The sequence below is a fragment of the Aspergillus piperis genome (genome assembly GCF_003184755.1).
Source record: "Aspergillus piperis CBS 112811 unplaced genomic scaffold BO85scaffold_17, whole genome shotgun sequence".
Lineage (NCBI taxonomy): Eukaryota > Fungi > Ascomycota > Eurotiomycetes > Eurotiales > Aspergillaceae > Aspergillus > Aspergillus piperis.
Window position 1 is genome coordinate 206693 of NW_020291607.1, and position 15014 is coordinate 221706.

General features: G+C 48.6%; 5 protein-coding genes across 5 annotated transcripts; 3 read left to right on the plus strand and 2 right to left on the minus strand.

Annotated features, from left to right (window-relative positions):
* Window positions 1–870: 870 nt before the first annotated feature.
* BO85DRAFT_499424 (uncharacterized protein) lies at window positions 871–1836 on the plus strand (the record flags this gene model as incomplete). The annotated part of the gene is made up of 2 exons (XM_025664070.1): window positions 871–1029; window positions 1096–1836. 2 exons carry the CDS (start codon window positions 871–873, stop codon window positions 1834–1836), a joined length of 900 nt encoding a protein of 299 aa, XP_025512838.1.
* A 1651-nt stretch (window positions 1837–3487) lies between these two features.
* Window positions 3488–3920, plus strand: BO85DRAFT_87117 (uncharacterized protein). Its single transcript, XM_025665748.1, has one exon. It carries the CDS (start codon window positions 3591–3593, stop codon window positions 3843–3845), a length of 255 nt encoding a protein of 84 aa, XP_025512839.1. The 5' UTR covers window positions 3488–3590; the 3' UTR covers window positions 3846–3920.
* A 9-nt stretch (window positions 3921–3929) lies between these two features.
* Window positions 3930–5720, plus strand: BO85DRAFT_377633 (kinase-like protein; the record flags this gene model as incomplete). Its single annotated transcript, XM_025656268.1, has 9 exons — window positions 3930–3985; window positions 4055–4102; window positions 4207–4336; window positions 4396–4439; window positions 4493–4592; window positions 4661–5017; window positions 5071–5149; window positions 5214–5412; window positions 5456–5720. The coding sequence occupies 9 exons, from the start codon at window positions 3930–3932 to the stop codon at window positions 5718–5720; spliced, it is 1278 nt and encodes a 425-aa protein (XP_025512840.1).
* A 3333-nt stretch (window positions 5721–9053) lies between these two features.
* BO85DRAFT_522322 (uncharacterized protein) lies at window positions 9054–10232 on the minus strand (the record flags this gene model as incomplete). Its single annotated transcript, XM_025665256.1, has 3 exons — window positions 9859–10232; window positions 9118–9774; window positions 9054–9068 (listed from the first exon to the last, which is right to left on the minus strand). The coding sequence occupies exons 1-3, from the start codon at window positions 10078–10080 to the stop codon at window positions 9054–9056; spliced, it is 894 nt and encodes a 297-aa protein (XP_025512841.1). The 5' UTR covers window positions 10081–10232.
* Window positions 10233–12965: 2733 nt separating this feature from the next.
* Window positions 12966–14820, minus strand: BO85DRAFT_402657 (proteasome regulatory particle base subunit RPT5). The gene is made up of 3 exons (XM_025657195.1): window positions 14387–14820; window positions 13869–14284; window positions 12966–13813 (listed from the first exon to the last, which is right to left on the minus strand). The coding sequence occupies exons 1-3, from the start codon at window positions 14704–14706 to the stop codon at window positions 13155–13157; spliced, it is 1395 nt and encodes a 464-aa protein (XP_025512842.1). The 5' UTR covers window positions 14707–14820; the 3' UTR covers window positions 12966–13154.
* Window positions 14821–15014: the final 194 nt, after the last annotated feature.

Genomic DNA, 15014 nt, shown 5'->3' on the forward strand with positions numbered 1-15014 from the left:
CGATGACGATCTAAAGCCGCAATCCAACATGTTTGTCTTATTACTTTTCACATTCTTTCGGACATTCGCGACATAAACATTCAGAAACCTTATTTTAGAGCCGTTGTATGTCTTTGGTCATGCGAACGTCCAGTCTTGGATGCACACAAACAGCAAGAGCTTAGCTTGATTCATGTACTCACAGTTCGAATAACTTATTTCGTGATATGATGAAAGTGGCACATGTTGGAATCTCCAGATGGTTATGACGCTTTCCCTTCTTCTATTCCCGTCTGGGCTGCCATGAGAAGAGAATCAAGGGCGAGGTAAAGAGGGAGTGTGCGTCTACTATACGAATATGTAAAGACAGGGCCGTGACTTGTTCTCACAATTCCACATTGATGGCTGGGAACACCCACTGCATATCTACTGGGACACAAGATAAAGGCTTGTGCATACTTTATGCTATTGCTTTCATGTGCTGCTGATCTGAGAGCAGGTACTGCTGATGGCCATTCACGTCTGCACAGCAGTAGATCAGTAGGGATCCCCCGACATCTTGGATGCGACTGCTGCACCTACCATTCAAGGCACAAGTTGAGGCAATGGCTTTTCAACAGAGGAAGAGTTTCCATCAAGCCAAATGGAATGAAACAAGCAGAAGGAACTCGGAAAGTCCATGTACATCGATGTAAAATTCATGAATATGGATGACTAGCTTTAGGCACGCTGGGACATAAATCCATCACCAACCCCATTCATAAATAGACGCAAGAGGTCATGGCATCCAGCAGCGAGTGAACGAACTACAACCCGAAATGACCAGCGTCTGAAACTGATTGGGATAGTTACTCTTCAACACCACTACACCACCCTTGTCTCATATTCAAGATGGGTTGGAAACCAATGTTCCCGACCCCTGAGTACGATAGTGCAGATTGGCTCAATTGGGGATCTCAGATAGCCAAGTTATTGGATCATGCTAAGATTCCCTATGTGGCCTGCGGAGATTTGATGAACGTGCATTACCAGCAAGTGGACAGGGATATTGTAAGGCAAACCAACCATATAATAGACTGAGAAAGAATATGAACAAGGCTAACTGATCGACAATAGTCTATTTCAATTTGCTTCGTGGTTCCAGACGATCGCCTGGATGCCGCTATACGAGCGTTGCGAGTTGCTGGTTTGTCCGAGGATCCTTGTCCTGATCATTGCTTCTGGGCTGAAAACCCAACTCACCGTTTAAACCCCTTTCCGCTCCCGTGGTCTGCCAGACACTTCCATCGCTATTTAGACTTCGAGTTGTGCTACCCTGTCGGTCTGCTCCGGAAGTCCCAGTGGCTCTGGCTCATGCCCGATCTTCCCCTTGAATTTCCTGAGCCCAATGACCCTAATTTCATCCTCTCTACAGACCGCCGGCTTCCTGATTGGGATATGGATGGTTATGGCAACTCCTTCTATCCCATAAAGCTGCTCACTCCGGCGCGATGGATAGAGTCATTGTTTAGCCTGCATATCAGAGATTTGAGTGTAGTTCGAAAATTTGACGAACGCTGGTACCATCATGTTGTGAAGTTTCATGCACGACTTGCAAGACTACTTCCTCCGGAACTTTTTCATATTGACCTCATTCAAGCACCTTTTCGCGCCTTATATATAGAGGAAGCGGACTGGCGTAACACATTAAACTACAAGCACTTGTTGATGGACAGCTTGTGGGAAGAATGGCAGGAAGCTGGTTCTATGCCAGATCCCATTTACCCGTTCAATCACAAAAAGTATAAGAAGAAAGTCAAGGAGTACAGAAGTGTGTGGTTATACGAAGATTGGATTGCTGAGATCATGTCCCGTTAATTCCAGAGTCGATCTTTCACTTACCCACGATACCTTCCTCCTTTCCGCTCTTCCCACCAGAAGATGGTTCCATCGAGAGCTTATCGAACAGAGGGGCTAGATGGGGTGAGCTTAGGCTTCAGAAATCAAATATATCATTTTAATATAGGGCATGATTACTTACCAGGTTGTTTTCTAGAAATTAGTGATCCAGATGCCCTTCCCTTTGCGTCTATCCTTTGTTAGGAGTACACTTCCTTTTCCTGGATTGTCCCTGAAGAGAAAGTAATGAAACCCACTTCCACAGCTTCTTAGTAAGAAGTCAGAAGAAAAACAAAAATAAAAGGATGAGACAAGTAGAGAATCGAATGGCATATGCTAAATAACAAATGGATGTTGTATGCACTACTATATCACTTCAGCTGTAGCGCCTTCCCGGTCAGAGATACAACTTTGTACTGAACACATAGCTGCGCGACGCAGACATTTCTGGCCCTGCCTTGACGTAATGTTACAAAGGTACCTGCTCACTAAATCCGCCAAGCGAGCGGCTAATACACCAGAATCTATTATATCTGATCTACTAGAAGGTGTATGTATTAAAATAAGCAACTGTGGCATGAGATAATTGGTGAGGACCGGAAAATATATCCGCACTTGGGGCTTGGTGATCATGGCAGGCATAACTAGGGTCTATCAAGGTTTTCGGGGTTGTCGTATTCATTAGTACTCCTAAAAATGGACGACATCATGATTAACTTTGGCTTAACTCTGAATTACCGCGTACTCTTGCATGAAATGGCTCAGAGCCTGCTTGGAAGTAGTCGGCAGTCCTCTCACACTCCCTGTCATCTCTGCACGTATCAAGACCATAACAAAAGTACGCCAAGGGAAGTTGTGCTTCTTGTTCGCTCCTTACCTTGGAGACTCTTCACCAAACTCTTTCTGTGCCTGACATTGTCGTAACAAGTGATTAGGAAGTACTAAACCAGCCCTTGTTGTTATTCAAACCCTAATCCTATTCCTTGCCGTCTCACCACAGTACACACTGTGCTAACCCCTGCAAAAAGCAACCCACGAACAAACCAGAAGCACTCAAAAAGCGCTTCAAAAATCTTGAACAAGTTACCAGAATACAACTCTGTTCTGCTTGCTTATCTTCTGGGCTCCCCATTGATGATCCTTGCTAGGAAACTACTGCTAGTATCCTGGAGTCTCCACTGGCCATTGCCACAGGCGCTTAAGTTTACGTGGCAGGGTGGCAAACGCGGAAGACAGATTCCGATCAGATGCTGTTGGAGATTTAGATAATATCTTAAGTAGATTGACTAGGGACTCTCTGCCTATCGCGTTGCTCGAGCGGGCTGCTGACCGAGATTTAACACACTGACCGTGAATATAGGACTGCCCTAGATCATATGTTCTGGTAGACTTGAAGGTTGGACAAAGATAGAGATTGGAATCAGAATTGGCAAGGGATGGTCCGTGGTGATTACTCGTTTGGGTGGGTGCTAAAGGTGGTTGGCGCCCAGTGCTCCTCTTTTCGAACGGGCCAGACACAGGGTTCATACCAATCCATAGCAGACTTGGAGACAAACAACGGCTCCATCACCACGTGTACAGTCAGTGACTAGACAGAAAAGACAATCTTTCGCGCGGCTGCCGGGTAATGCTTCCGGTAGCAGAGACAGCAGTTGAATTTAGACGGCTGACTCCGTCTCGCCCGTCGACCCACCCTCTCAACCATGGAGCACCAGCTGTAGCCAAAGACGCTTATGCGCCAAAAGCACGTCTGTACATACGACAGTCAGGAGAAAAGCCGGCTAAAACAGGGAACATCGTGTCCCAAGGATCCAGGTTCCTTGATTTGCTCCATGCCTCTGTCCCCCCTCTCTCCCCTCATGGGGGCCGGTCCCTGGCTCCTATCACGGAGATGGAGGGTGGGGACGACTTCAAGCTCGGTGGTTCTGTCAATTTGGGGCTTATCCCGAACTGTAGACGGCAGGCCGTGGTTTTATAAATCTGCATAATAATTGTTCTACTGCAGTCATGATCATAAATGCTCATCTGCTCTTCTTTCTCTGCCTCCGAACCCAGAACACTTTCCGGATAACATGGAAGGCTTCAACCGCTCCGAGTTTCTAGGCACGGTCTTCGAGTCTACAAAGCGGTAGGTTCAGCTAGCAGTAACTTGACGCTAAGGAATAAGGCTGACCTTGACCGTAACTCTGTTGGGTAGATATGGAAACTTGCAACCCATTGGCTTGGGGGTGTATGGCCTTGTTTGGTAGCCTCTGCCCTGTTTTTTCTTGTTTTCTGCTGGGAAGGGGGAGAGAGAGGAATTGTGAGTGAGTGAGGGTGAGTGAGGGTATGACTGACATTTCAATCCAGCTCGGCACATGATCAGATTACGGGACAGGCAGTCGCCATCAAAAAAGTCATCAAGCCGTTCGAGACTGCCACAGTGGCAAAGCGTACCTTCCGGGAGGTGAAAATCTTGAAGCATTTTCGACACGAGAATGTATGACAGGTCCAATCCATCTTCCTTTAAGACATCTTATTCATTCTGACGATCTACAGCTCATCGGTCTTTGTGACATTTTTGTCTCTCCACTGGAGGACATGTGAGTACTCACAAACCCTCCATCCCATCACACTGACACTGACCACCTCTCAGATATTTAGTGACTGAACTCCTTGCGACGGATTTGAATCGGTTGATGAGATCTAAACCCCTGGAACCCCAGTTTGTCCAATACTTTACCTACCAGATCTTGGTAAGTCAGCGGAGTGGTAACCCCAACAGAGTACCAATGCCCAGAAATGACTAACTTAGCCTCCATAGCGTGGTCTGAAGTACATCCACTCCGCCGGCGTTATCCATCGAGACCTCAAGCCTAGCAATATTCTGGTGAACGAGAATTGCGACCTGAAAATATGCGATTTTGGGCTCGCACGAGTGAAGGAACATCAGATGACCGGCTATGTGTCTACACGCTATTATCGAGCACCGGAAATCATGCTGACATGGCAGAGATACGGCGTGGAGGTGGACCTCTGGAGTACCGGGTGCATTCTCGCCGAGATGCTCTCTGGAAAGCCCTTGTTTCCCGGGAAGGACCATATCAATCAATTCTACTTGATTATCGACCTCTTGGGCAACCCTCCTGATGAGGTCATCGATCGAATTTGCAGCAAGAACGTACGTTTCGAGAAACCACCATTATGACAGTCCCATGCTCACCTGAATGATAGACGGTACAGATAGTCAAGTCACTTGGGGATAGACAGCCACGCTGTTTAAGGACAATGTTCTCGAGCGTCGATGAAGCCGGTATGTGATGTTCTGTGTAGGCATGGATGATGGACTCCCCTACTTACCGAAACTTGCAATACAGCCGTGGACCTCCTCGACAAGTTCTTGGTCTTCGACCCAAACGCCAGGATATCGGCCAGCAATGCTCTAGAGCACCGCTATTTGCAGATATATCATGATCCTACTGATGAGCCCAGCGTCGAAAGACCATTCGATTGGTCGTTCGACGGCGCTCGACTCTCCAAGGAGACCCTCAAGCTTATGATGCACGTTTCCCCGGTGTCTTTAATCTATGCGTACCATCTCCTAACACAGAGCATGCAGATATGCAGAAGTGCTTGATTATCACCAATCCGACGAATTAGCCCACCCAGTTACCCTTGCTGAAGAGCCGATGTCCGGAGCTGATCTACTCCCGAATTTCAGCACATTTCCCGTGCCAGGACGGGAGACCGATACAAACCCGGACTCCACGTTTAGCCTCTTGGAGCCTTGGTCCACGTGGGACATTGGAGGCCTTGACCTATCATTACCAGAATCAGATTACGTGGATCCAGCTGGTCCTAGTTTACCGACAACAATTGGGTGAGCATGAAAATACCAATTACAAGGTTAAGCCCGGGGTCGAGCAGATCTTTAGGTTCGATACCCTGAAAGAAATATCTAAATGGCATGATGAAATCTTTTACCCTTCCTTCACCCTTCCCTGTTGAGAGTACCGGATTATATGGGACAGATTAGGAGCCACATCCTGGCCCGCGCGTTGTATTGGAGTCGTGCACATTCCCCAACTCAGTAAAAAGCGAAATACTTTTCGTCTAAGGGTGCGAACAGACAGCGACAGTACTGGTACCCCAAAACGGGATAGTATGGGTCTTCATTACTTGATGACGGCCATTCCGCTGGCCAAGCCAGTCGTACTCTCAAATCCGCGGAGTTGCGCGAATCTTCTTTGACGGGCATATTCTGGAGCGTTAATGGTAATTCCAGTCATGCATTAGGCATCCTCAACGATTTTATGTACTGAGTCGGAACTAGGGCGTTCGACCGCATGATTCGCCGGGGAAATAAGCGTTGGACTGATAATTCATCCCACCGCGAACGTCGCAGCACGCCTCGATCTTTGGGAAGATAATACGGAGATGTGGACAGCCAAACTGACTCATTTCAATCGATTATAGCAAAGAACCCACCGCTGACCAGATAAACGCCCCGGCCGAAGGTGTCCGAAGGATAGACACACCTCCTTGCCTCATTAAGTCTAGTTGTGTTCATCTGAACTTAATCTGGTAAAAGCATCACTCGCCACCTTGGTTACCAAGTGCTTATTAACCATAGGCTGTTCACTTAGCCAACTAGCTGACAGGCGATGCCACGGCACAGCTCAGCCGTCTAACAGGATAATTTCCATAGTATCTCACAACTAACTTGGCTGGCTAGCAAAACCAGCCCTTAGTAAGTGGTTGCGGTGTACACAGTAAGTAAATGGACCTTTTTTCCAACGGCCTCGTCAGTCCGAGGGGGGTGGCAAAAGACACCCATCCAAGAGAGGGTGTACTAGAGAAGGCCTCCCACGCAGATCTCGTACGGTGGGGCTGACTAGGAGATAGGCCATCAGATCTATCTAGTCTAGATCTACTCTCTACGGGTTGAGAGCCTAAGCGAGGTGGGGAGTGGAGACGGTCATGCCCGGTGTGCACTGGGCCACCCGTTTACCTGAGCCTGGGAACCACCAACGAACTAGTCTATCCCCAACACTTGAATACACTAACACCATGTCAGCCACCCCTGGTTGAATATTTCCACTTGACTGACGGAGAGTCAACACAGTTGAGCCCCGTTTTTTAACTCCACTGTCAGGTGGCAATGTTCGCTCTGCCAATTCCGTCTCATTCATCAACTTTTTGACTGTATACCATGAGAATGAAAGCAGTAGTCTAGTCAAGTTAGTACTCGTACTCAACAACTAGACTAGCGTCATGTCTTATTCTCCACTGACTTCAAACGTTCAGCCCTGGTGGATGAAAAGAGCACTTGAAGTACGATAGCATGCTGGCGGCTCTGGCGGCCTCTGTGACCGCCAACAAGGCGTCGTAAAGCTCCCATAATCTCTTCCTTTCATGTCCCTCCGTCAGTGTGGAGACATCACCATGGGTTTGCCTACAATACCAAACAGCACGCTCTTATCTGTCTTCCACCGCAGCTACCCAGGAAGGGTGGCATACAAATATGCTGACATGCCTCAACACAAGGACGGTTTTTTGATTCGGAAGGCGTGTGTACGTACTGTGAGCATCTTTCGGTGCTGGAAGCCGTCTTCGGAAGTCCCGAGGCTTAGTATCTGCTACCAGCCCCACCGATAATACTTACTCAGAAGATGCTAGTACTGAAGCCCTTGGAACCACCGCCTCGTCTGTACGGGGTAAACGCATTTCTCTCCTGTCTGACTGAGGTAGGGCTCGGCAGTGCTTTTCCGGCCAAACATCCAAGTTTAACAAACTCTATCATAGAAGATATCTGATCTTCCCTCTCTTGCTGCTATCAAAGTGTGGACAGGCCACATGGGCACATTTTGACGCTCCTTGGGGGGATGTTACTTCCTATATTGTGAAATTGGACCTTGCAGCTGCACACAGCAAGGCCAACCACCCCCAATGGGTGATGGCATTGGCGGCGATATAGTCCCAACCTAAGACGGCGAACGATACGCAGTCGAAGATGTCATCATACGACGTCCAGCTTTCTGTGGACTTCGGACCTGATACCTGGTCGGGCAATCTTCTCCCTGTCTCCAACTCTGCAAGAGGCTTAGCGGAGAATTGCTCGGGCCCGAGATCGGCCAACCAATGATCACTACTTGTTAAGTACCACTTTTCAGTTATCGTTTGCAAAGATTGAAATACTACTGCTTATTCACATTGTACTATTATTTGTCTGGTACTAAATAATTTTCCTTCCTCATTAGCCAATCCACCTGGGCCAAATGCATCCATCTAGTGATGGGTTCGGATCGGCAAATACCACGAGGGGTCCACATGATAAGCATCCTCCTATGTATTACCCATCCTGAGCCTACTGTGTATGGTTTAGGACTAAATCCCGCCTACTCCGTTAACCCCTCTCGCAATTACCACTAGACTATGCCATAGCATAGCACATGGCCGTCCTATAAGTGAAACACTTGAGCATATTTTCCCCCGTGGAGACCACATCCCCACCTGAAAACAAGAGACCTCCACTGTCTGGTCTCGACCTCGATCCACAGACTGGCTGGACTTTCCGCATGAAGACGTCCTTACTACAACCACGTTCAATGTAGACCAAGATAGAGTCCATCCTCTACATTTTGCTAGAACTAAGTATCAGAGGAACCGACGGATCTCTACATCGCAATGGAATGTCTTTCAGCTACGGCAGCGAAAGCTCCCTTGTCGCAAACAAATGTGTATACCAAGGAGTGACATTTCTGATGCAAATAAAAGCTGGTATGCTAGCCATCATGGCAAATAGCTTAACATAATAATGAACACCCATTCCGTCCATGTATTGTGCCTTTTCTCAGGAGCCTGGGTTTCCCGAAGGAAAAGAAAATAGAGAACAATGATGAACGCCATTACACCAAAGCCAACACACCAAGAACGCCAGGGCATGACATAGGAAAAAGGGAGATTGGGAGACAAAGGATTGGGATTGTTCTTAAGGGGCTCATCTTCCACCCTGTCTGCCAGCTCATCCTCTCTGTTTATGGACTCATCTTCCACCCTGTCTGCCAGCTCATCCTCTCTGTTTATGGACTTATTTTTTATCCTGTCTGCTAGTTTATCCTTTCTGTCCATAGACTTATCTTCTATTTTATCTGCCAGCTCATTTTCTCTGTCTATGGAGTCATCTTCTACCCTGTCTGCTAGCTTATCCTCTCTATTCATAGAGTTATCTTCTATCCTGTTTATTAGCTTATCCTCTCTGTCCATGGACTTATCTTTTACTCTGTCTGCCAGCTTATTCTCTCCGTCCATAGACTCATCTTTTATTCTGTCTGCCAGCTTATCCTCTCTGTCTGTGGACTTATCTTCTACCCCGTCTGCCAGCTCATCCTCTCCGTCTGTGGACTCATCTTCCACCCCGTCTGCCAGCTCATCAGTATGGAGATGGAGGACCGCACACCACTCTTCACGCGTCCTCTTCTCATCGTTTCCTCCCAGATCTATGAGCCTTGTCAGCCTCGCCTCCAGAGCGTTCCTCTGCCAATCCTCCCACCTAAACTGTGGATCAAGCCTTTGGGCTAACTTCCACACCCGGGGGGAGTCGATGATTGTTTTAGGCTCTGAAGGCAACAAGACCTCCATCAAAATGACGGAGGGGAGGTCAACAAAGGGAAACTCCTCTTGCGGAACATATTGCAGCTCGTGAACTCTCCCGAATGCCTGGCGGTATATTCGAAGTTCGAGGTCCCTAGCTGTGGGCGACAGCTGCCGTGAAGTTACAGTGTCCAAGGTGCAAGGGATGAGAGTGGAACGTCCCAGTTTCATATTGAAAGAGCAGCCGCCAGAACTCGAAATTGAAAAGTATCCGGATCGGTCGAATATGAGGTAACTCCGGAGCGTAACTGGCGGAACATCTGTGTTGACGAGTATTTCGATTTTCTATTACACCACAGTGAGAAAGCTTTACAATCAGATGGCTAGGGATGACGGAGATGGGTAACCGAATGGAGAAGGTTTTCATACTTTTAGTGACCTGTCTTTGAGATGGTGCCAAGTGCACGCCTTTCCGACAACTAAGACCTTTGCGGATTTGAAATCCTCATAGAGTCTTAATACGCCAAACAGAATCCGTAAAGCTTTGTTTGAAGCACCATCGGATGTCGAGGCCGTTGAGGGATTTGGTAGGGGGTCGGCGGAGGTGGCAGTAGCAGTGGCAGTGGTGGTGGTGCGCTGGGGGTGGCTCATCTTGACAGGAGAAAAAGTGCTAGGTCAAGTAAGATAATAAACTAGAGTGGTTGAGTTGACGGAATCTGAAACTGAGGTAGAGGACTTGTGTATTATGACAATGATTGTCTTGCAGCTTTGCATTGCCGCAGACTACTCTCTACTTATACTAGATGATCACTCATGATGGAAGCAAAATGGCACATTTGAGAGTGCGCCTCCGACGCGGCAACCCCTCCCCCCCCTCCTCCTCCCAAATGTCACCCCGACCACCACATCCCTCAAGCCCGGATGCATACACAGCAATCGTGAAGTGATGTGTTGGCATCAATAGGGTCTGTGACGGCGCTTCGCTTAACATAACCTTCGTCATCGTAAAGACGATACCGGACATGTTGGCCTCTGAAGGTTCAACGCTCCAACACAACTGGCCCTGTTCCTCATGCAAACCCGAGCAGCAGCAGTGGGCCGAGAGCGCTTCGACGAAATAGATCGTCCGATCTGAGTTGTTGAGCTAACCGGTATTATTGAACTTTGCAGTTGGTGTGGAAAAGGCACGGCGTATGTTACACTAAGTCTCAGTCGAACGCTCAATGGCTGGTAAGCGATGTCCGCTCCGGGACTGAGTGAACCGATGAGTATCCAGGCTATCATCAGATTTGGACCGCTACCAGCCATGCAACCATCATATCAGCAGCGTTTGTATGGTGAGGTGCGATGCTCTAGGAGATTTGGTCAGCCAGCGAAGGGGGAATAGTCATATCATAGAGCTCTAGAGTGAGCATAGTGTGATAGAGACGATGCATCGATGAAGGGAAAGGGGATTTTGGTCCAAGCGAGGAATGCGGGAGCCAAGCCTCCATGACAGGCTATCCATGTCCAGTATATTGAGCTTGAGGCTTTGGGTCGATCCGTGATAACCCGGGGAAAGAAAAGAAAAAAGGAATGAAAGATTTGACGAGTAAACCATTAAGTGCTGCTTACTGCGTAAAGACTGGAAACACAGAATCTGAGACATAGCCTACCGGATTTCTCGTATAGACCGCTTCCTGCCCTTTTTCTACCTCTAGCACTTTCTCTTTATCCGCTCAAGCCGCCATATGTATCTTGGATGGCTCAAGTAGGCCTGCCAGCTCCGTAATCAGCTGTAGGACCTCGCAATACGTATAATGCCACATAGAATTCATGGCGGACCTACCGTAGATATGGATCGCGTTCTAAATGTATTGTATCATACAGCAGATGGATAGCCAGCGGAACGAGGGATTGTGAAGAAAGATGGAAAATGCTGAAACGTTGACCAGTGTGATCTATCTCTCCTTGAGCTTTTCGCCGTAGAATGAGAAGAGAGAGGCGATGGTGCTCCGCACCCATTGGTCGAATACCATCCCGTACTGTAGGGAGTCTTCAGCCACAAAAAGACATTGAATCCTGTGATTATCCGGAATAACCCGTCCTCAGAAGCTTCATCGATGCGGTCAGAGCGAGCTGACGAGTCCAGAAGGCTCAGAGCAAACGGTTTGGAAACGGCGTGAGATAAGAAATGAGAAATCTTAATGATAGAGGCGTTTGAATGTAGTCAGCATACGTCACGCGAGCAGCTTTACAGCTCTGGGAATTGACAGGGTTGGTAGCTCGCGGAACGGCCTATGAGAGTTGACCTGGCTAGACACAAACCATACCGCTCCATCCCGAGCGAACTGAACAAGCAGCCCTCACCCACAAAGTCGGAGGAGCAGGTACTTCTTAGGGGTAATCCAGTTCCCCGTGGAGGTGCACTTGTCCCGTCCTACTCAATCATGTCAAATATTAAAGGCACAGCAAACTCTAACCCACCAGATCATGGACTTCAAGCCACAGAGCGCAGTAACTGACGGCCATATTCTCCGAGCAATGTATGCTCAGGCACTAGGCCTGACCAGGTCTGTGTGCTGCTGCTTTCTACTGGCTATCTCGCCGGTCAAGGATTGCGCGACGATCTACTGTCGTCATCGTGTGGCTTTCTATCACAGCAAGGCAGAGCTCACCATCGCTCTCTGGATAACCTTTAGGAGACGGCTGAACTGGTCATCTGGTTTCGCGACGCCACCTAGATCCAGAATCGTAGAGGTGTAAGATAATTATCAACTTGAGGCACCAATCACAAGTCACACCAAGTATTGCGCCCATTTCACCTATCAACCTTTCCAGGAAGATGATATCATTGAGCAAATTCGGTCGCCGGCTGCAACTTTAGTGGCGTTACTCATCAGTTATAGCACACAGACACAGTGGGCCGTTTGAATGGACATCCGGGTATGGCACCATGACATCGGCTCCAAACAGCCATGCAGATCCCCTAAGCTTTCAATCAGTCATAATTTCAATACAACAGAGAAGGATTGAGTTCCTCACCTCGCATACTCTACGTTAGTAATGATCTTCGGACTTTGTAACACTTCATAGGTCGACAAGAATAATACGGGCCCTGCAGTCTGGTTCTAAAAGTGGGCCTAGGCTGTGTTATGGCGGGATCAGTAAAGTAGAGAAACTGCATGTACGTTTGCTGATCATTTCATTCTTAGTTGAACTGGCTTGTCAGTAGGTTCTCAGACCGATCGGTCTCTGGTGGCTGTCATCGTCCGCTTTTCTTGGCCCTTCCTCTTCTCACACCCGGAAACGACATGTACCAGGACAAAGTGGGAAGAGGATTAGCACGTGCCAGTGATGCTAGCTTTGTAAGTGAGGTTGGCAAAATGTGGAAGCACGCATCCTTGAGACTTGAGGAGGGCTCGGGTGGTGAGATGATGAGCGTGTAGGAAACTTGCGGTTGAAGATGCATGGCGGGTTCATCACCTGACCTGCTTTAGCATGGATTCTATAGGATAAGGTGCCAGAGAGTTCCTTGATACGATTTTTGAACATCTGAGAGGCTAATACGCTTAGCTTTTTAATACGGTTTGATTATGCAGCATAATTACGAGAAAATGAAAGAGGTAATAGCATCTTCAGCCAAGGGAAACATATTTAATAGCATCCTCTAAGCTGCAGCAGGAGTAGATACATAGCATAATGACGACCCGGAGATCATGTAGATAATCGTGACGATGACCGAATTAGACATAGATACCCATGTTCGTGTCCTTCTTCTTCGCCTGTACTTCCGAAATGGCATCCACGTAGTTCTCGTGTCCTACTTTGCTCATGCCCTTCCGGAGAGCAATCATACCCGCCTCCACGCACACAGCCTTCAGCTGAGCACCGCCAAACTCGTCGGTACTGCGGGCCAGTTCCGCCCAGTTAACCCGGTCATCCACGGCCATTTTGCGGGAGTGGATCTGCAGGATGTTGGCTCTCGCCTCCTCGTTGGGTAGCGGGAACTCGATCTTGCGGTCCAGACGACCGGAACGGAGCAGGGCAGGATCGAGAACGTCGACACGGTTCGTGGCTGCGAGAACCTTGATGCGATCGTCCGAGGCAAATCCGTCGAGCTGATTGAGCAGTTCAAGCATGGTTCGCTGCACTTCACGGTCACCGGACTTCTCGGAGTCGAAACGCTTCGTACCGACCGCATCCAGTTCGTCGATGAAGATAATGGAAGGTGCCTTCTCCTTGGCAAGGGCGAAGCAGTCACGAACAAGTTTCGCACCATCACCGATGAACATCTGCACCAACTGCGGACCGGCGAGCTTGAGGAATGTGGCGTTCGTCTCTGCTGCACAGGCTCGGGCAAGAAGTGTCTTACCCGTACCGGGAGGTCCATACATTAGAGCACCTGTGAAGTGTGTCAGAAAGCCCGTGCTAGGCTGGAGAAACCAAGGATTACATACCTTTCGGTGCCTTGATGCCAAGCTTCTTGAACCTGTCAGCCTCCTTCATAGGCCATACGATAGCCTCCACAATCTCCTCGATTTGCTTATCCAAGCCACCAATGTCGGTGTACTTCTCCGTCGGCTTCTCATCGACCTCCATGGCCTTAACACGATTATCGTACTCGGCAGGTAGCGTATCCAGGACGAGGTATGAGTCCTTGTTGACACCAATGAGATCACCAGGCTTCAACTTCTCGTGATCTACTAGACCAATGAGAGGGAGATAGATAGTCTGGCGGGTCGACGTCTTGATGACAGCCGACTTGCCCACCCGTGTAGCATCAAGGTCAATGTTCGCCCCCTCCTCGGCAGCCTCAGCTTCAACATCCAAATCCAAAAGCTCGACGACGTTTCCGACCAGGTAGGGTAATTGCCTACCAAGAGAAACAGTCAGTAAATGACCCGAATTGCGCCGCAATTGCCACCGCGTCGAACAGACGCCAGCGGAACCGAAGACCACGGGGCTCAGAGCTTACCTGTTGTTCTCGATCTTTTCTTGGTTATCCTTGACTTTCTCCCGCATCGTGTTTTGCTCGTGGGTCAGGCGCTGGTATTCGCTCTTCATTATACGCAGCTCATTCTCCAGCATCCGCCGTCGCTTGACGATGTCCGCTGTGCTCGAGCTAAGGATCTCTTCGTCCAAGAGTCCATCATCCTCATCTTTCTTGGCATCGGCATCTTTCATCTCAGCATCCCCTTCACCTTCGGGCTTCCTGCCTTCGCCGTCATCTCCTTGGTCCTTCTTCTTGTCTCTCTGCTCACGCTCAAGGTCGTCGAGGTCTTCCAAGGTCGACATGGTGGAAAACTAGAGTGCGGGCGTATGAGGTTTGAAAACGTAATAAGAGCGAAAATGGTATCTGAATCGGGGGGTGGGTGTGTTTTGTCGAAGGTGATGGACCTAGGGAGAAAGGGTTGGGGAACTTGAGCTGTGTTGGAGTCGTGATGCTTGAGCTCCGGCCAAACAACGTCAGCTGTCCTGCCTATGTCACGTGATACAATTACAAATAGCTTGCGCGAGTCCGCTTCGGTAAACACTACCAACAACGCTCAATGAGCTTTTCTAAGCCTTGAAATTTACAAAGGATCTAGGATATGTACACTAGA